General features: G+C 41.2%; 1 protein-coding gene and 1 long non-coding RNA gene across 3 annotated transcripts in view; one reads left to right on the forward strand and one right to left on the reverse strand.

Moving 5' to 3' along the window:
* The window catches only part of EXPH5 (exophilin 5), a 37,324-nt gene that overhangs the window by 1,345 nt on the left and 15,267 nt on the right, over window positions 1-20,712 (forward strand). The window contains exons 2-3 of the mRNA XM_064409356.1: window positions 15,816-15,973; window positions 20,188-20,332. Coding sequence (XP_064265426.1) covers window positions 15,816-15,973; window positions 20,188-20,332 — 303 coding nt within the window. The remainder of the gene's footprint in view (window positions 1-15,815; window positions 15,974-20,187; window positions 20,333-20,712) is intronic.
* Window positions 15,992-18,242, reverse strand: LOC135294289 (uncharacterized). 2 transcript variants are annotated; one of them, XR_010356413.1, is made up of 3 exons: window positions 17,907-18,242; window positions 16,632-16,770; window positions 15,992-16,393 (listed from the first exon to the last, which is right to left on the reverse strand). It is a non-coding gene; the product is annotated as an uncharacterized LOC135294289 (long non-coding RNA). The 2 variants fall into 2 exon arrangements; XR_010356412.1 differs by having other exon boundaries at window positions 17,870-18,242.

Genomic DNA, 20,712 nt, shown 5'->3' on the forward strand with positions numbered 1-20,712 from the left:
AAGCAAATGCATTGAAACTTCCAATACTGTAGAAAGCCTTGTGAAGCCTTTTGAGGTCAAGGATTTCACCTGCCCCCAAATTTGTATTTGTTTCTTTCTCTGTGCACTTAGGACTTTGTCAATAGAAAATGTTATTTATGTGAAAGTTGTCAAAATAAACATGGTATAACAGGATGTTTCTGGTGATGCTTTACTGAGATGTAGTCTGTTTAAATCTCAGCTGAAGAGGCATTCACAAGTTGAGCAGAAGGTAGGTGAAGTATTTATGACCAAGGTGCCATACTGAAAATCTAGGTTAAACCCTGGATCTGTCAAAGGTATGCGTCCTTGGGCAAGTTTCCTAATCTCTCCTGGACCTAATAAAAGTACTTTCTTCCTCACCCCACTTGTCTACCTGGTCTTATTTAAACTGTAAGCTCTTCAGGCCAGAAGACTCTCATCAGGAGCAGACAGGTTCCAGTCTGTGTGGTGTTGCCCTGTGCTACTATAATCAAAGTAATAACAGTGATCACCCTGCAGGGCCAAATCTTGCAGTTCCTATATGACCACAGTGAGCTTCAGAGGCTCTAAACAGAATTGCATTTGTTCCCCTTTGTCCCATATGCCTGCCTCCTTGTCATTCTTATTCCTATTATTTTGATAATTAACTTCAAAGACATTTTTGCAGTACAAAAGTTTTGAAAGAATGCCTGAGAACTGTGGCAGCACACTCCTAGGATATTTCCAAAGTGTGATTTTGAAGCTATTTGATTGATGCTGTCAATCAAACAAGGCATACAGGAGACGCTGTGGAATGGAAAGAGCAATTTCATTAAGACTACTCTTTTTGCACAAAGTTAGTGAAGTGAGTTGCCCTTCAAACTGCTCTTGAGCATGGTTTTGGAAAGAGCTAGTTGGAGCTGGGCAGGGCCAGGGAGCAAATCAATAACAACCAGTGGTCAGTAACAAATTGCTAAAGTGTTTTCCGTGACCATCTGTGTTTACAACATAGCATGCTCCTGTATAGAGCAATCTAGACTGGACTGACAGTGGGAATGAACCATTTGCTGGCAGACCAAAGTCAGGTTCTAATGACTGTGCTGATCTTGTCCATACTGTTTGATGTCATATGAGCAAGCACATAGCTGTCTGCCAGTCTCTTAAAAGATCAATGAAAAATTGAAAGTCATTCCTATTTATAACAATTCCAGAACACAAAAAGCAGGAACAAGCTACATTTGTTATACTGAAAAATGTTAACACCAGTTAATTTTGAAAGACTAAATAAGAAATAAAATCAAAATATTTATTCTGACATTCTCTGTGGTTAATTGCGACTTCATCAAATGTATTGAGCTTGCAATTATTTCCTGACAAGTACATTTCTTTTCTTGTTGCTTACCTGCACTGGGTAGAATTGGATCTCTCTTCATCCAGTCAGCCCATGCCTTTGTGAAATGAAGTGTATAATGGGGAGATTTTCTGGGGAAATCTTGCTTTATACAGACTCTCTCGTCTCCCTTTCTCTTTGTAGACTTTGTACAGAGCAGGAACGTGTGAGTTAGGGTGTCAGTTGTGCACATTTGTGCAGCTCTCAGCTCGGCTTGGTGCTTCCCCTCCTGCTGCTCCTGATGCCCCAGCACATTCACAGGGTACAGTTGGACCTTGCTTGGCTCCCTTGGAAGCCTTCGGACCTCTAAGCCTGGCCTGGGACCCCTGTCAGTATAGCTTTGGCTTTTATACAGAAATGACCTCTATGTCCTGTTGGACCTTAATTTATTCTTGCTATGGGCAGGGAGCAGAGCTGAGTCCCGGCCTGCTGGTTCCCAGGACTGCATTTTTTGGCCGGTTCTCTCTTTCCAGTGCCCTCTCGTGGCTCCTCTCAGCAGTACCTTTGAGCAGCCACCCCAAACCAGCTGTACCTGCCTCCTTCTCCTTGAAACAAGTTCAGAGAAGCAGCAACAGTCAGCTTTGGTATAACTCATATGGCTGCTCACTGCTATATACACTGAAAATATTTCAGAAACTTATTAATAATGTACATAATAATTTAAAAGAAAAAAAAAACTTATTAGTTATGAACTTAGGTAACACTTGCCTTCAGATTTATTTGCTCATCCAATTCAGTTTCATTCATAATACCAATTCAAAGAAAATTTAATTTATCATGTTAGTGCAAAGAGAGATGGAATTTAGGGTTTTTATATCAATATACGTGTGTTATTCCCTTATAGTATTTGCAGTATTAAGGCAGAAATCCAACTCAGGTCATTAAATGCTACTTAATAAGCCTGGTTAGTGAAACTGATGATTTTATAGATGCTTGTGGAAGGAGGTGCCTTGTCACAAATACAACAGTTACAATTAGATGCCAGGGAAGAATGCAGCATGTTTGCAGTGCAGTATCATGTTCAGATGGCTCCCCAGCAATTCCGTTTCTATAAGAGTGCACTGAATGCTTGCACAGTTATTAATATCACAGATCAACTTTCTGTGTGTAATGAAATAGACCTGAAAATCACAACACTAAAACATTTAATGTTTTTGACTAATGGTTTCAAGACTTCAGAGTGACCCCAGCTCATCTTCTTAAGCTTTGTTCTGCAGCTACTGGGCACAGAAATGAAGAAAAGAACTGAGAGCTAATACTTGCACAGAGAGCTCCAGGTCCCACAGGCTAAACAAACCTGAAGGTGCTTCTCTTTTCTGTATTGATGAAGCAAATGGGCAGGGACAAGAGAGGCTGACTGCCTTCCATCTCTTCAGGACAGCACTTCAGAGCCTGGCAGGTAGCAGAGGAACTGGCAGTCCCTGTAGGAAGTCAGCAGCATTAGGGCATGAAGCTATGGGATACAGAGGTGGAGCTAATGCCTTTTATCTCCAAGGCAGCTCCTCCCTCTGCAGAGTGTGGAGAGCAGACAGTGCCCAAGCAGGTGTCATTCCAGTCAACTTTGCATCTCTGATGTCTCATAGTGTCTGAACTCTGGGTGTTGAGATGCACCTCCACCCCTGGAACTGCATCAAGGCCCAGAGAAAGCAGCTGAGATGAGAAGAGCCAGGAGACATGGAGCCAACTACTTAAAGGAGGCAGCAGGTAGGGGGATGTGGCATGGGAACAGGTAGCTGGTACAGTTGCAGGTTGTCCAGAAAGTGAACAGTTGGAAGACAGAGTAGAAGAGATATGGATAAATAGAAAATGTTATGTAAAAGGGCACAAAAGCTCTGTATTCTTTAACAATTTTATTTAGGAGACTTGGCTGTTTTATGTAATGCTCCTGTTACAACTGCATGCAATGGTCTTGTGCTGTTTTTGTTCATTAATCTTTGAGATAAAGGGAAATACTGTTACCTTCACTTACAAATGAGATATTGAAAATAACCGAGAGACTGACCCACAGAATAGGGAAATGAACCTACCTTCCCTAACAGCAATTTACTTTCTAGATCATGTTTTGAGAACTAACTATGCATGTATTATTTAAGGATCTTTTTTCAGTAGGAAGAATGGCAAAAAAATAATTGTTAGCTCTAGAACATAGCTGGCACGTCAGCCACTGTCTGTGAATAGGAACTGAAAAAAAAGAGGAAAGGGAAATTGAGCTTGTGGGAGAGGAGAGCACTCATTCTGTTTGGTTTAATTTGTTTTGCTCTTTTCCAGGTTGGTTTATGCTTTTTTTTTTTGGGGGGGGGGGGGGGGGGTGGGTTAGTAGATTTATTTTGAAGATGACTATGAGAATGGACAGCAGCAAAACAAAGGTTTATTTTAATTTACCCTCAAATTTGAAGATGAAAAGCATATTAAATTAATTGGGAGGTACAGTCAGCACCACTCAGTGCTCCACTCTTGCTGACCCATTAACAACATTTGAGTGTTGTGGGAAAGATGAGTCCTCTCCTTAGACTGTTCTAGACAGTCTCTAAATGAAATAATTTGGACATAGTTACTTGTTACAGGCACACAGCTGTTCTCACTGCCTCACGCAGATCATTTACTGAGTTCATTTGTTGCAAGTAATTCCTTACTGTATTCTCCTGACCACCATTTACTCTCACAGGTCTGGCAATAGATGGTGGGTATACAATCCTGTGTTGGAAATGTATTTTTTTACCTTCTTCTCTTGGGAAGATACTTGTTGCAGAAGTGCAGACATACTCAGTTTTGTATCTATGTGGGCATATCCGTACTTGGTGCTTCAGTTATATTGTCTTGCTTACAGTTTGAGAGGTCTTGACATTGCAGGCTTTATTTTGTCATATTAACAGAAGTAGTCCTCTTTGCCTTCTTGGAGACCAAGAATAACTTCTTTGGTGCTAGAAATATAGATTTAAGGCCAAACTCCTCATAATTACAAGGAATTTTTAAAATCAGCTCCAAAGTACATGAGCTGCATGGGTGAGGAGAGCAGACAGGATACCAGGACAGCATTACTTGGGTATATTGTTGTTCCAGTGGAGCTCCCTTCCTGAACAAAGCATTAATAAAGAAATTCTTTCATAAGAGATACTCCACCCAGGAATGTTTCAGGGCGCAAGTGTTCTATTGTGTCTTGATGTGGAGGAGATACTATTATTACTTACCACTGATACTGTGCCACTGGTGTGTTTAGTGGTTTGTAAACACTAATGAAAATAGGTCTTTGAAGCCCTGAAGGGCTAATATGTTAAAGAAGTGCCAGTAGAAGCAAAAGGGGCAGGGAAGATTGGGATTTAAAAACCTTTACTTGCTTTGGTAAACAATTACTATCATAAGAATCCCATTTTGAGACTTCCCTTGTTTGAGTGGAGTACTGTAGCCAAATGCAATTGATAAGTTGCATATCAAGTTTTTTCCTCATTGTATTTTTTAATAGTCCTATCTTGTGGTGGGGTCTAGACTCAAAGACTGGGGCTTCACACAGGGTGAGAAAGAGAAATACAAATGGCCATGGGCAAGTAGGCACTGTGTGTGCCATATTCTCTGTTGGTTTTTACTCTGTCCATCTGGGCTGACTAGACCAAAGTCTGTGTTGTAACTCCAGTTTTATACCTACAAAGCAGAATCTGGACCAGCCTTGCTGCCAGCTCGTTGGTCTTGTCCTTTCATAGTGAACTAATTTCAGTGTCAATCCTTTCCTCTAAAGATTTGCACTTGGTGTTTGAGGATGGGGTTTCTATGATGTGTGTGGTGACAGAAGGAAGAACCTTTTGAGGGGTGTAACGTTTGAAAGAGCCTGCCTATAGGGCACTGAATGTATTTCTTCTTTTTTCAGGTTGCTGGGTGCATGGTGGCTCCCCACAGGGCTGGCAGGGCAGAGCCTGTCCCCGGTGACACAGACGGGCACCGCTGTGGTGGCATGGCGGGGCCGGGGCCGGCCTGTGGGGCTGAGTCACGCTCAGGGTTGGGGTCGGGCCTGCTCCACCACAGTCTGGTGCTACAAGGCAGGGCTGGAATGATGGTGCAGGACCGTGGTCAAGCCGAGAAGTCGTGTCAGGACCAGGCCTGGTGACAGTGACCGGGTCAGCCATGGCCCCTGATGGCCGGGCAGTCAGGGGTGAGGTGGCCGGGCTTGAGGCCGAGTTGGGTGCCAGCCTGGGGGTCGAGGCAGAGGCTGTGCCCACGCTGAGCTGGGCATGCAGCTGGGGCTGTAAGTGGAGCATGGCTGAAAGGCAGCTCCCCGGGGAAGGAGGGAGGGTCCATCTATGCTGAGGCCTCTGGTCTTCGGACATCTTTGTCTAAGGACACCCAGCTCTGCTCTCCCCAAGCTGGTCCAGGGCCCAGGCAGCCAAACCAGGAGCAGGAAGGACATTCTCAGGGCACCTTCACCCGTGCTCATTCAAACACAGTCCTTGTGCCTGGTCTTGCAGACTGCTGAGGCTAATGTTTGCATTTTCAAGTGACCAAACAGCGTAAAAGTGAAAATCACAAAGATTATTATTTTTACTATTGAGCTCACTTTCTGATGTCACTAGGGCTGCCAAAAATAAGATGGTGTTGAAACTGATGAGATTTAAGCAAAGACTTACTGTTAAATCATAGGCAGACTTTTTCCAAGTCCAAGCTTAATGGTAAAAGTAGAATTCATTGAACTCTGTCTATACAGATAAAGCGACCAGCTTTCAAGAATAAATAGGTCGGACATAGCAGAGCAAGCAAGCACTAACTATTGAGTAGACAGTCAATATGGGGAGTCATTCTGGAATAACTAATTCAGAATGCAAATGCAGAATAGTCCAATTTTTTAGGTTTTCCATGGATTTGTGACCCAATTACAGTCTTGCACACCTTGTAGAAAGTCTGCACACTTTCCAGGTTTGACTTTTCCAACAGTAATGTCTCTGTATTCTCAACACTCTCTGTCTCCTCCACAATTCAAGTGCAGAAGTTAAATTAATAATTGGCATTATAGTTGGAACTGGAAATTGCCATCACATGGAAGAAGACAGCTTTCCATAATAGGCTATCAGAGAGTCATTAAGGTGCCTGTATGATGAGAAGAGAATGATTTTCTCATGCTGACAACTTCTGCAAACTCTGTCCCAACGCCTTCAAGTCCTTGCATGCATTTCAGAAATAATAAATTGGTTATGCCAGTAATTCAAAAAAGTGTTTTGCAGAAACACATCTGATTCATGTTCAGAGTGGCTGGCTATCTCCCCGTGCTACTGGCACAGCTGTGCTCAGGTGGTGTGCTCAGGTGACGTGTGTCACATAGGCCTGTCAAAGGCTGCAGCACTTGCTTTCCCTAGTGAAGCCCAAGGCACTGGAGTTCTGCTGGATTTGGTCCCTGATGTGCTTCAAACTCCTGCATGCATCCAGACATGCAGCACTTGCACCTCCTGCAGACGTGGCTCTCGGCCTGGCCAACAGCTGGGGGCAAAGCTGCTTGGGCTGTGTCAGGACTCCAGCTGATGTTCACTGGTTTCTGTCAGATACTGTTTTGATGGCATTTGAAAATTGTTGTGACTATCCATCTCTTTTTCTTTTAAATTTAGGTTTGTGTATATGGAATTTAATTATCCTTTAAAATCTTTTTTTCTCTCTAAATCTAGTTTTCAAATCAAATGGTGTCTGGCCCATTGGAGTTTTGAATTTTGAACGCAGAGACCCCATTTTCTTTTCTGTTCCAGCAATTTAACACAGGACTATCTAAGCTAAGGCCTGACGTCTGTTTGATCTTTCCTGTACTTGTTTTAAATTGACAAATTACAAATTTCCTTGGAGCTTACAGTCTGAAAAAATTCACTACTTAATATTTAATACAAGAAATTCATTAAAGCAGGTAGGGAAAATTGGATTTGTTCTGAGGACATGTGCATCTAAAAGTTCACAGGAAATTTATTTCTAATCCTTTACAGCTAAATTATTATGTTTACACTGTTAACTATAATAAACTGTATTTAAATGTCTGCATTTTAAACTCTTAGCTGAAACAATCTTCTTTTTCTCAGTCTTACCTCAGAAATAAATAAAACCATATACTGGTATCATATTAACTGTGAACAAACACATCAAAACCACAGAAGCCAAGACTAAATGATGAAAAAGTACACTGTGTTTACACTTTATAGCACATAAATTGCATTGAATATACTTTGTTGCTGGAATAATCAAGGAGCTGTAACACTTCTAGTGGCCATATCTTTGGATTTTTAGATCAGCATGGGTCTGAGTGCAGAAAGCTGCAGTGAGGAAAAGCTGCAGCACTGTGTCTGGGGTGCTCTGCAGTCTCTTTCTCCATAATAGACTTGTGTGTTCTTAAAGACATATTTATATGTGTCTATTTGTGTGTTCTTTAATATACGTAAAATTATACACATGTAAATACAATATTTTAAAGCATTATTGTACTATAATATTTCCATTTCCAGTGGAAGAGTTGTGATGAATTATGAGTCTAAGGTACTATAGCAGAGGATCCTTGTGTAAGTATATATTACATACATGTATATAAGCATTACATTTCCAGATGAAAAACACTCACTGCGTCAACTTTTAAAGCTTTCATTAATTCTTATGACCTATTTCCTTAATTTAAAGCAATGTAAATGAGGCTTTTGTAGTGTTACAGTAACACATAAACTGTGTGCAGGTACACTGACCTGTCTTACTTCTGTTGTGCAGAACTGTGAACTCTGCTCAATGTGAGACTCTGCACAATTATCTGAGATTGCAAAGGTGTATTTTGAGAGCCCTAGCCTTCAGGCTTAGCTCTGTACAAGCAAATGTCTGATCCTTTTTGGAGCCTCTCAGTTTCAGAACTCTGTGCAGCCCCATGGGCCATCATACATAAACCTGCTTGTAGAGATGAGGATTTGCTCTTAATTTGAAACCAATTCCCCTCCTACAGAGTGCTCACCTAGCCTGTGTTTTGTTTCTTGGTTTGGGGTTCTTTTTTTCTTATATTATTTGTTAGGAAAGGTTTTTCATAACGAAAGTCAAACAATAACATGAGGAATAGTGTCTGCATTTTATATCTTTGTAAGGCAGTTAACTTTACAGTACATGACTGAGCTGTAAATTACTTGCAATAGACGACTGTCTCTTTGCATGCTATCAATATTTATAAAAGTTCATTGTAATCAACTAGCAGCTCTGCCCTGGCAGAGTAAATATGTCTCTGTTAATCATTAGCTTCAGATTTATTGAGAGACCTGATCCTCAGCCTTCCAACCCATCATGTGGTACACATGGTATACATGTTACATTTCCATGTAAGATTTCTGGGGCAGAAATTCAGAAGCTCACAACTTATTCGTGGTATGCAGTGGTTTTGGACTGAGACTACATCTATGACTGCAAATAAATCAGAATCTTTACATGGAGAATTATATCCATTGCCTCTATTAGCATGTATTAATATTAATAGAAATTCCTATTAATGAAGTAATCTCATTAGAGACATTAATTACTACCATTCAGAAGCTATGTGACACACTTTAAAGATGATAAGTGGCTTTTCTTTCCGTTGCATCATGAGTTTGTTGTGTTACTACCATACAACATTGGTAGGTAGCTTGCAATGTAACACCCTTTTTTCTAGACTGTCATTTGTACCTACAGAGACATTGTAACTAATCGATGAAACATTCACAGAATAGAGCTTTCCCCTCTATTGCATGTGTTGTGAAAGGAAGGGCAGAGAGTCAGCCCAAGCTGGAGTCACCAACAGCTGTCACATTCCTAGTGGTATTCCACCTCCTTCCCTCTTAGTGACCAGCTGGCCAGAGAACTAAAAGCGTTCATTTTCTAAGTATGTATAACTGCTAAAAGATCTGTACTTACAGAGTTTTCTGTTTGTTCCAGCAGGGCTGAAATTATGTTTTCACTGTAAACCCAGGGTAGCTGCTAAAGAAATAGTTTCATGTTAAAAGTAATGTCTTGAGGCATTGTTACACCTTGAGATGCATGATTAATCACCCTCAGCTCCCGTGATCTCAGTTTTCAATGATCTGTTTTGAAAACTTAACTTTTTGAGGCAGTCATTGAGCTTCTCATTTGAGAGCTTTAACTGAGAGCTTCTGAATTCTGAGCTGCCAGAACAGAGAGGAGTTATGCAGTCAGCATGAGAATTAACTTTTGTTCTTGCCCTTACAACATTTCCTAGTTTTCCATTTCAAAGGAAAGTGTCATTCTATGCTCTTGCTCAGGAAAGCAGACAAAAGCTTCAGGGGGAAAGGAGTGTTGGACTTGATGAAGGAAAACAGCAGCTAGTGTAAGTCAGTATATTAATTTCACATAGTTTAATATGAGAAGCTAATGTTTTGTAGAAAATAGATAACTTTTGGTCACTGTACAAAGGGTGCTGAAATTAAAGAGTTGTAGACACAAAAGTCATTGTGGTTTATAGAGTAAAAGTATTTGATGATGTCCATTGGGAGTCCAATGTTTTGTGTATGCGCATAGTCTCACTGTCTTTGTGGATTGTGTGTAATGAATGCACACAATGCCACTGGATTAGGCTATCTCAAAACAGGTGATCAGCTTTAATTTAAAAGAATAAATTTTTTATATAGTGTAATAATTGCAGATTTTGTGATTTATTCTACTTTTTAATGAAGAGGAGGAGAGGTGGAAGTGGAAGGGTTTTCCCCATGAGCAGAAAAGGTAGAACTTTAGTAAGGGCAGAAAAGATGTTCTGTCTTTAACTCACATATTCCCTGACTGTATCTCTGACACACACAGCAGGCCTTAATGTATGAATCTGATACCTGTTCTCAAAAAACTGTTCTAAGGACAAAATTATATTTCTGTTTGTAGGTATCTGTTTATGTAGCCCTACTTGCTGTTTAAAGGATATTTCTGACTGCATATCAAATTCATGTGCAGAAGTGGTATCTTTGTGTTTTAAGTACTTCTGCCTATTAAATGTACAGTCCAGGAGGAAAAACTAGAGGAGATTATTTGCTTTTCACTTCCTTCTGCCTTCTGTCTCTTGGTTTTGTACATTACTGGAATATAAAAATTTAGGGATAATTATCAGCTGGCAAGATCATGCGACCATTAAAGTGAAATTGAAAACATTCTATACAGTTCAGTGCTGGGCACCCCTGGCCTTCAGGTGAATATTTCTTGGCACTTCCAGTTGCTCCTTTCCACGCAGGGTTGTCACCACTAGGGGACTCTCTCCCCTGCAGCCTGACCTGGTGCCTGTTCAAGAGAGTTCAAGTCCCTCCATTACATTTATTGGTGTTTGGGTCCTGGTCAGTCACAGACACTGAACCCACACACTCTTTATTCTGCATTGTTGTGCCACATCCTCTGTGCCCATGCACATCTTTAGATCTATTGGTCACATACCCAGATAAATACATCTGAGGGCAACTTAGTGGGTTAATGTGGGTTATAAAATGAATACCTAATCACAAAAATGGCAGAAGGATGAAAAGGATGAACATGTAGAAAAGTATTATTTCAGGGAAAGAGAAAATTAAATTTGACCTAGCAGGTTAGATTCAAGCGTTATTGATTGGCAACACATTTTGTTCATTGAAATAGAGGAGACCTTCACTTTTCAGAGAATTAGTGCAGAAATGCTTAATTTTACAAATATCAAATTAAAAAATAAGTGAATTTTCAGTTAGATCTTTTTGCATTGTCTTGTAGTATGTACAACCAAAACATGGGAGTCTTTTCTCCTCTGTGATTCATCTACTTGTGCAGTCTTACATGTAATAATGAGGCTGACTTGGTTCATTTTTATTAGCCAAAGAGTCAACAGTAAGAAAGAAAAATAAACAAAACATGCTTTAACGTGAGTAAAAGTATACTAGCTACTAAGAATAAAGACTGCCTTAGAAAACAGACCTGTTGTGTGTCTGACATACTAGGAAAGAGTGTGTTGACTCATTGTTTTTCTTCCTGGTAGAATTAACCTGCCACAGGAGCTTCTCTGGCACCTTGGAAACCAAAATGTTGTTGTTATTGCTATTATACGTTTCTAGGAAATGGCAGATAATAATTTTTTTCAAATTATTTCAGCTGTGGTAGCCTTTGCCTTGGTCAGTAATACTTATTTTCCCTTTTTTTTTTCTAAATAAGATGACATCTTGGAAGTATGTCTTTAAATTGTTTTCGTAAAATTAAAAGGAACTATAAGTAAGAAAATATACTTGCATATGCATTTGTCCTGGTTTGGGACAAATTTGGAAGGGAATTTCCAAAGGGATGTTCTCTAAAGGGCAAAATTCAGCAGCTCTTCCCCCCACCTGTTTGTGATAAACCTGCTTCGAGAAAAGTAGAAGAGTCTGTTTATTTACCAAGCAAAGTATTCACAAACATGAGAAAATGAAAAATATTAAACAATGGAACCTCTTGTTGTTCTGAAGAGATGGCACATTCAGAAAGAGTCCTTTGTAGTTCAGTGTCCTTTTCGTGGGTGTGTCCTCGGCTTTCTCTCACTCTCTCCAGGCTCAGGTGTGGTGTCCCGGCCTCAGTGCAGCTTGGGGGACCCCTGGATGGTAGTCTTGGTGTTCCTGGACTGAGCAATGGCTGAACAGATCCAAAAAAACCCTTCTGACCTCAGCTAACAAGAGGAAAAACCAGCAAAAACAGCAAGGGAAAACTCCCTGTCTGCAGGGCAGAGAACTCCGAGAGCATTGCTTACCTCTGTGTTTTAATACAGCCTCCAAAAAAAATCCACAGCTTTTCCTTCTCCCCGACTTCTCTCTCAGATCCAGTTTTTAAGGTGCAGAACTTATTTCTGGGCCAAACAGTGAGGATACAATCCAGCACAAAGTTGTCCCAGGACAGTGTTTTAGAGCTACTCGTGGCTGTGACAACAGAGTTTTCTGGAAAAATGGCTGGTCATAGAACTGATGGAGTTGTACAGTTTGCCAGTGCAGCGTAATGTACAAAGTGGTGGGAAGAGGATAAGTTGAAGTTAAAAAAATGTTAAGAAACAACAGGTTCTTCAGGCATTGATTTTTAATTGACCTCTAGCCTTTTCTTCCTGACAAAGAAAGGAATATGAACAGAGTAAGGAGAAGAGCTTGGTTTAGGTTACTGCAAGTTATCTGCCCTGCTGTATTTTTTGTCTAATGCTTTCAACACGTTTTTTTTCTGTAATCCTTTCAGTCTTGTATTTTCAGACACTGAGAGCTTTGATCCAATGAGTGAATTTGGTCTGTTTATTCTTCACCTGGTGCAATTCCTCATTCTTTGTAGTTGCTGCTTATCTGTTCATTTATGAGGTGTGTGGTAAGAGTCCTTTAGGGCCAAATTCTGCTCTGCTAAATTCAATAGGAATAATAATTTCTGCTTTAGCAAAAATGGGATTGAATCCTCTGTCCTCTGCAAACAAGTGCTGTCCCCAAATGTCCTATTTGGCAACCCAGTTTCTACAGCCTTGAACACGTGTTCCTCTTTACATTCAGAGTGAAGATGGTAAGGAAAATGCCTTTCCTCTTACAGTAGCAATTAAAGCTCCTTATTATCCTAACAGGAAGTGGCGGGGGAGGCTACACATCTATTGACAGTATTTATGATAACCCACATGAAAGTCTAGAGCATACAAACATTTAGGGTAACTTTTCCCTGGAGATGTCTGTAAGAAATACTGGGACATCCTTGTGCCAATAAGGAAGAGATGTTTTTAAAAACAGTGCAAAGAAGTTGCTCCTGAGTGATTCATTGGTTTAGACGCTGTGTGGAATAATAGATGGGAAAAGATAATGAGCCTGGCAGGTCATTTAGGGTTGCTGCCTGCACTGGTTTGTGGAGCAGTCTCCTGTAAGTAAGCCTGACAATGGATTTCCCTTCAATCCCACAATAGTTTATAGATACTTTTCCCAGTCACAATCACGTTGTCTCCTCTCAAAAGGTAGTGGCTCCAAGTGTACAAAACAGCTGTAGGCAAATGAGGAGTAAGGATGGATGGAGCAGACTGGGAAACAGGATTGGTGCATTTGGTTTAGAGGGCAGTAGGTGTTTTGACACTCCTAAGGTGCAGTGTCTCAACACCTAATGTGCAATCCAAGTAACAATAGTGCTGCCTCAGAGGCAGGCTCATTGCAATACTGACTGCAGATACCATCTCCTGCTGTAATTGTTTCTCGAGATGGGCTTTCCTTCTGGCTCACGGCTGGTGTTCATTAGTGTCGTGAGGGGCACGTAAACTTGACAGAGCAGGTATGTAGGGAAATGCTGTGGTTTGGCTGGGAGTCATCGCACAGGAGAAATACTTAACACTCGTGCGATACTGCAACTACATATCGTGTGTCCTATACATTAACTGTTATTCGTTACTCAAACAACTACAAATACAGGGTTCCATATATGGGCCTGCATGTGTGTATAAATATAAATATGCACAGGCAGTTTAAAGGATTTATTTGATTAGTTGGGCATGGCAGCACAATTCAAAAGCAGCGTATTCACAGATAATGACTACACATAATGCCAAGCATGCACCACTACAGACTTTACAGTGCAGTCAGTGTTTGTGCAAGACTTTAACGCCGTTCCTCAGTGCAAGGCGCGTTCGTGCAGTGCCTGGCTATGGTCGATTATGGAGTGATTGTGGGGTTTCTGTATTCCCCTTTGCTCTGGAATGCGTAGATGTGCGGCACGCAGCTGTTTCCCGGCCCGTCCCGTCGCTTCCCGGCCGCGGGCGCTGGGCGGTGCCGCCGCCGGGGGGCGCCCCGGCCCCGCCCGCCGCTGCCCGGGAGCGGCGATCCCGGAGCCTCTGCCCTCTGGAAAAGCCCTTCGGCCCCGTGCGTCCTGAAAGCGCGCGGGGATGGATCGCGACAGATGCTCTCCTCCTTCGGGACTGCAGCAGAGCTGCCCTGGGGTTGTTTCCCGGGCAGTCGCTGCGGCTGCAGCTACTCCCCAGGCAGCTCGTGCCTTCCTCTCTGTGCTTTTACTCCTCCCAGTATCTTGGGTCCCCTTGGGTAGCGCCACAGGAGTGAGGTCATGGAGTTGGCTCCTGAGAGCACATTGTTCATCCCCTCCTGTTTCACATCAGTGCTAGGCTGCGTTCCCGGCTGCACAATGCATTTACGGTGTTTAGTCACTCCCATGGTGCGGTAACATCTGCGATGATTAACATTTTTGCCTTTGTAATAAGTTTATTTGGAATGGCTAGTACTTGTGCATGTGGCTGTGTAATCTTCTTCAAGGGAAATACTCATATCCCAAAAATGTCTCCCTCCAGCCTTCCTGTCCATCAGATGCCACCAGATGCACAGTAGGGACTAGTATGGACAATGAACTCCATAAATTCCAGATCAAAATATATCCATTTCCAGACTAGCTGTTTAATTTTAAGTTTGTTTTGTGAAGTAGTATGGTCTCAGATGAGTTTTTATTTAAATTGATAACTGAAGCAACTTATGTTCTCTGAGAGCATCTGTATTCCTGGACACAGATTTTTACCACTGATTAAGGAGGCAGATTTACATTAAAGCCTTGCTCAAACATTGGTATTACCTCTCCAGGCTGTGCACGAAGTCTTGTTTTGTTGCCATCAGAATCAGTTGGGGGTGTGGATTTGCTGTATTTGCATCTATACTTTCGACACTAGTGTAATGTAATTTGAAAACAAGTAACTTTGCATGTCCCTTTCCAATCCTTTGCAACTGTACCATGTTCTTTTCTGTCCAGCTAAACAATTCCTTCCTATGACCTCTAGGTCTAAAATCTGAACTTGCTACTAAGTATCTTCTTCAGTTGCTGCCACAGTTGCAGCAGTGTGTAGCTTGCTCAGGCTGCACCTCAGTGTGGCAGAACATTCATATTCATTATTAGTTGCCTCCATCCATATTGAACACAGGCAGAATCACTATGCATCAAGGAAAGAGGAAGATGTGATAAACTTGTTGAACATGTTTCATGAATATCTATTAACTGAATTCTCAATTTACTGCTCTACTTTGCATTAAAAATGTGTAGTGGATACCTCATTGTCAGGGCATCAGTGATCTACCCCTAGAAAATAAAAGTAATCTTCTTATTACTTCTGTTTAAATGACTGAATAAATATCTCAAAATTTCCTTTATTTAGAGTGTTATTTATTCTAAGTTGATTTTGGATCAACTTAATCTTACTTTCAATTAGTTTTAGAATGCATATGAATTGCCTTATTCTTGCAAGGAAAAAAGATGCACTCCCTCAAGAAAGAGAATAATGCAAGCATATGAGTCATCCACTCAACCTGGTCCCATAATCTCATTTGTTAAACAGTAGAATGTTGCTGTCACTAAAATGTGATTACTGTGAATGTATCATGTCTCATTGCCTTTGTAAAAGTCATTATATGTAGAGATATACTGTAAATACTTTAATGAAAAACAGGGAGAGTTCCTAACGATGGCCCTGTAATATCTAAAATGGCTTAATTTGTTTTTTTTTTCTTTTTAGTAAACTTCTGAAGAGAAGGAAGTCTGAAAAAGGGCTGCAGGGAGTGACTGGAGAATGGTTTGAAGAAATAAAAAGAAGAAAATTTCAGAATTACATTGATGTCAATAGAATGTTAAAACCACCATTAGAGCATCAGCTAAGGAAGAGCAAAAACATCAGTGAGTTGCATTTGTCCATTTCCTTATCTATATAATAATGGTCACCAAACCAATGTCTTATGGCATGTCAGAGTCTAATAGTTAAGGAGTTTCTGAAATTGCACTGACCTTCTTCTCATATCATAGTTTTATTAAAGATGTATTTTCAAAATGGGTATGTTTCTTTGAGCAGGTTCTGTTAAAAGCAGAGCTGGGATTCACAACAGAAAATCCCTGATATTTTTATGCCGTAGTTAGAATCATAGTATGGTCCAGGTTGGAAGGACATCAGAAGATCTTCAGGTCCAGTTTCACATAGGAAGGGGAACCTGGATGAGATTATTTGGCACTGTTTGCAGTCACATCTTGTAGACCTCTAGTGATGGGGACTATGGACTACTATGTCCCTGAGGAGGCTGTTCCAGTGATTAATTGTTCTCACTGTGAAAAAAGTTTTTATTAATCAAAATGAAATTGCTATAATTACAGTACATACAGTGGTAGTTTCCCAATCAAAACTGTGATGTCTGCATTGTACAAAAAGGTTGTGGTTTAACCCCAGCTGGCAGCAAAGCACTACACAGCCACTCACTCCCCCACCATGGGAGGGGGTGAGAATTGGAGGGCTAAAAGTGAATTGAGGCAATGAGAGTTGATAGATAAAGCAAAAGCCACGCACACAAGCAAAGGAAGGCATTCATTCACCACTCCCCACGGTCAGGCAGGTGTTCAGCATCTCCAGGGCTCCATCACGTGTGACGGTGACTTGAGGAGACAAATGCTGTCACTGTGTATGTCCCCCCTTCCTTCTTCTTCCCCTAGATTTTATATGGTGAGAATGATGCCATATGTTATGGGATATCCATCAGGTATGCTGGCCCCAGCTGTGTCCCTCCTGCCTCCTTGTACACCCCCAATCCACTCGTTGATGGGATGGGCTGAGAAGCAGAAAAGCCTTGGCTCTGTGTAAGCCCTGCTCAGCAGTAGGAAAACATCCCTGAATTATTAACACTGTTCTCAGCACAAATCCAGAACATAGCCCCATATTAGCTACTATGGAAATAATTATCACAGCCAAACCCAGAACATTCTTTACTCCTTATTCCATGCCATTTACATCACTCAGATCCCACACTCTTCAGAATATCACCATTAACCACCCCATTGCCTTCACCTTGCCTCTGCTCCAGCTTAGACTTACACATATACTGCAGTGTCTCAGGGGTATACCTGCTCCAAGTAGAGCCATAGTCTCTCCAGGGATACAGCTGCTGTGGTATGGACTTATCCACAGCACCAGTCCATCTGAGATGCACCTTTTCCAGCATGGCCTCCTCCATGGAGGATGCCTTCACAATGCCTTCAGAAATGCACCTACTCCAACGTGGCTTTACCCATGGCTGCAGTCCCTGCAGGGGAGTACTTGCTCTGTTGTGGGCTTATCCATGGCCACACACTTTGAGGTTCTCCAGCATGACCACATGCACAGCCACAGATTCTTTGAGGTATATATCTTCTATGGAAGGTATACACCTCAAAGACTTATTCTTGGTCACAAAATTCCTTCAGAGGTACACCATAACCATGGCACATAACCATTCCACCTAGGAGCCCTAGGCTCTAATTTACAGCCTGGCAAGAAAGCCCCATGGCAAGCACTGGAGCCTGTTATTTAATAGCTAAACAGCAAGAAAGTGACAAATTCAGTCTAGCACATTCCACTGAGATCTGGTGTTATCTCAAACACTTCCAGCCTTACACTGGGTATCCTAAAGGACTCTTGTGGTTTAACTCCAGCCATCAACTAAGCACCACCCAGTGGCTCATTCACCTGACCCCCATCAGGATGGGCAGGAGGCTGAAAGTGAGAGAACTCATGAGTTGAGATGAAGACAGTTTCATAGATAAAGGATAAACCTTGCACATGAGGAAGCAAACCAAAGAATTACGTCACCACTTTCTGCAGGCTGGCAGGTGTTCAGCTGTCCCCAGGAAAGCTGGGCTCCATCACGCACAATGGTTGCTTGGGAACACAAACACTGTCACTCTGAACATCCTCCCTTCCTTCTTTCCCCCCCAGCTTTCTATGCTGAGCATGGTGCTGTGTGGTCTGGAATGTCCCTTGGCTCAACTGGGGTCAGCTGTCCCAGCTGTGTCCCCTCCCAGCTCCTTGTGCACACTGAGCCTACTTGCTTGTAGGGTGGGGTGAGAGGCAGGAAAGGCCTTAACTCTGTGTTACTGGCACTACTAACTCTGTGTTCAGTCACTGCTCAGCAGTGACTGAAACATCCCTGTGTTACTGACACTGCTTCCAGCACAAATCCAGAACACAGCCCATGCAAACAGGTATGGAAAAAATTAACTATACCAGCCAAAACCAGCACAAAAAAAATTGGTTTTGCTTAGTTTTCTTAAAAAACTAAAAGCACCTAAATGACATGTGGAATAAGTAGATGTGTTTGGGTGAGAAAAGTTTGACCATACCAGTGGAAAACTTTTCCTGGTAACACTAGGCTAAAGGCATGCTAGGGTGAGTGTCAAAGCCTGAAAAGTTGGCCTGACCAGGAAGCAATTTCTTGAAATCTTATTTCATAGGTTCTGATGCCCATCCAAAATCAACATGCCCAAGAAACATGGTGTCTCTATAAAAAGCATGGTACTCTTACAGTCTTTCATCTTCCATCCAGATAGTTCTCATGCATAATATGTGCTTTTATTCCATTCACACTTCTTCATGTTTTTCATTGACCTCCTCCTATTTGTACTTCACAGCAACTGGAAGTAGAGTCATGTATTTCAAAAAGAAAAGTGAAACCTTAAACATTTTCCTCATACTACAGAACTGCACAGAACAGATCTCAGTCTTTCCTGACCTTTTATCCCCAACATCCCCTCTAGTCCTCAGCTACCTACTATTTTTCTCTTTCAGAGATAGTCTAAACTCTGTGTTCTCTGGCATTTAACTTTGAAAGCACCTGTTGCTATTTCAGATCTGAAGAAGGGCTTGTATGCCTCAGAGGCTTGTCTGATATTTCCAACTGTATAAGTTGGCTAAATAAATAAGTAAAATCCTACTTCTACCTGCAAGCCTTGCTGTGTCTATATCCCTAGACCATCCTGGCTATGGCAGTGCTATTAGGACTCTCTTGATGTCACCTGCATCGTCAAGTCAATGCCACCACGAGATTAGGCTCTGAAAGGGTAAAGAACGAGGCATTTTGAAGGACACAGAGATTGTCACTGGAGGGAAAGCCACGTATACACATGAGATTTAAATCACATTACATGAATTGTGCACTTAATTTTGGAAAATGTCCAAAATGCTGCCCCTTACTATCGTTACAAATGACACTTAGCCCTAATTTCTGGGTTTGCTTTCTCCTACAGTTATTGGATAAGCCATTTTCAGGCTATTGTATTGTTTCAGGCATGCGTTGCTTTAAATGGAAAAAAAAATAATGCCTTATCCTGAGTGACATCTTGTTTCCTTATGTCCTCCAGTTCACTGTGGTGTGGTGCAGATTGTGCCCTTTCTTTCCCTTTTCTATAAGTGATACTCATCCTCATCTTCCCACCAAATGCCAGCTGCTTTTTACAGGCAGACTGAGTTTATGTTCCATTTGAAGAAAACAAGTCATAACCTTTCCAAAGAAATCATTCATGGTAACTTGCACTGAAAATACAGATGTGATATGCAATTTGTAGCAGGAAAAAAAAAAGTACTCCATGTGGCCACAGGAATTCCATGTAAGGAAATCTATATACAGAGGACATGTTAGTCTGAGTTGGTGTTATGTAGTTACATTACAGTCAGTTAGGTCATTGTGTATTCTGGGTTGTCACATTTATATTTCTTACAAACATAAAAAGAAAGTGAGTAATGATTGTGGGTGCCTCAATTTTCAAATGTTTTATTTGCCTGTATTTTAAAACAGATATGATTTTCAAGAAATTGAGTTCTGATTACTTTGTGAAAATCAGCCTCATGTATCTCACATGCATCACCCAAAACAAATAATACATTTTGAAACTTTAGACCTGTTTATCTTTCTGTCAACTAGTTAGTCATTATAAACCAGTATGTCACATTGTCTGTCCAAAAATGTCAAAACTGGATTTACCTGACATAAAAGGTAAGCAAAAAAAATTGTTTATGAAGACATAACATTTATGTATATTTTAATACTGTCTTTATTAAGAACTCAAAGCAAATCTCCTTTTTATCACATTTTTAGATCATAAAGAAATAAACATGTCGTCCCGCACAAATCCTCAAGCACAAAAGAACACTTCAGCTTCCTTTCTGGGATTCAGATCACCTTTTGCTTGGCTTTCCTCCTTTAGAAGATCAAGGAAAACCCAGACTCAGAAGCAACCACGGTGAGCTATAATCAGAGCATACATTATTTCCAGCTTTAGAAAAGTATATTAATTGTTCTGTGGTTTAAAGCAAAGTTAAAAATTTTTAGAAAATGTTGTTAAATTATTTTTTCAGTCTCTTGCTTTTTACATCATTGGGAAGATTGGGATTTTACTTGGTCCTGTAATGAGAGATTATCTGTATTGTGTCAGAAGAAAGGGTCAAGTCACAAGTAGTAGGTAGACTCTCTTGGCTAAACTTATTTTGCTCAGGTTTTGCATAAAGACTTAAAGTATATGAAAGACTGTAGATTTAGGAGCAGCTGCATCCTGTTTCATTCCCTCTCAAGAGGACACAGTGTAAGGTGCATGGGGATCTGGTGCCCTATGGCTGTGATACA

Source organism: Passer domesticus, chromosome 2, assembly GCF_036417665.1.
Source record: "Passer domesticus isolate bPasDom1 chromosome 2, bPasDom1.hap1, whole genome shotgun sequence".
Lineage (NCBI taxonomy): Eukaryota > Metazoa > Chordata > Aves > Passeriformes > Passeridae > Passer > Passer domesticus.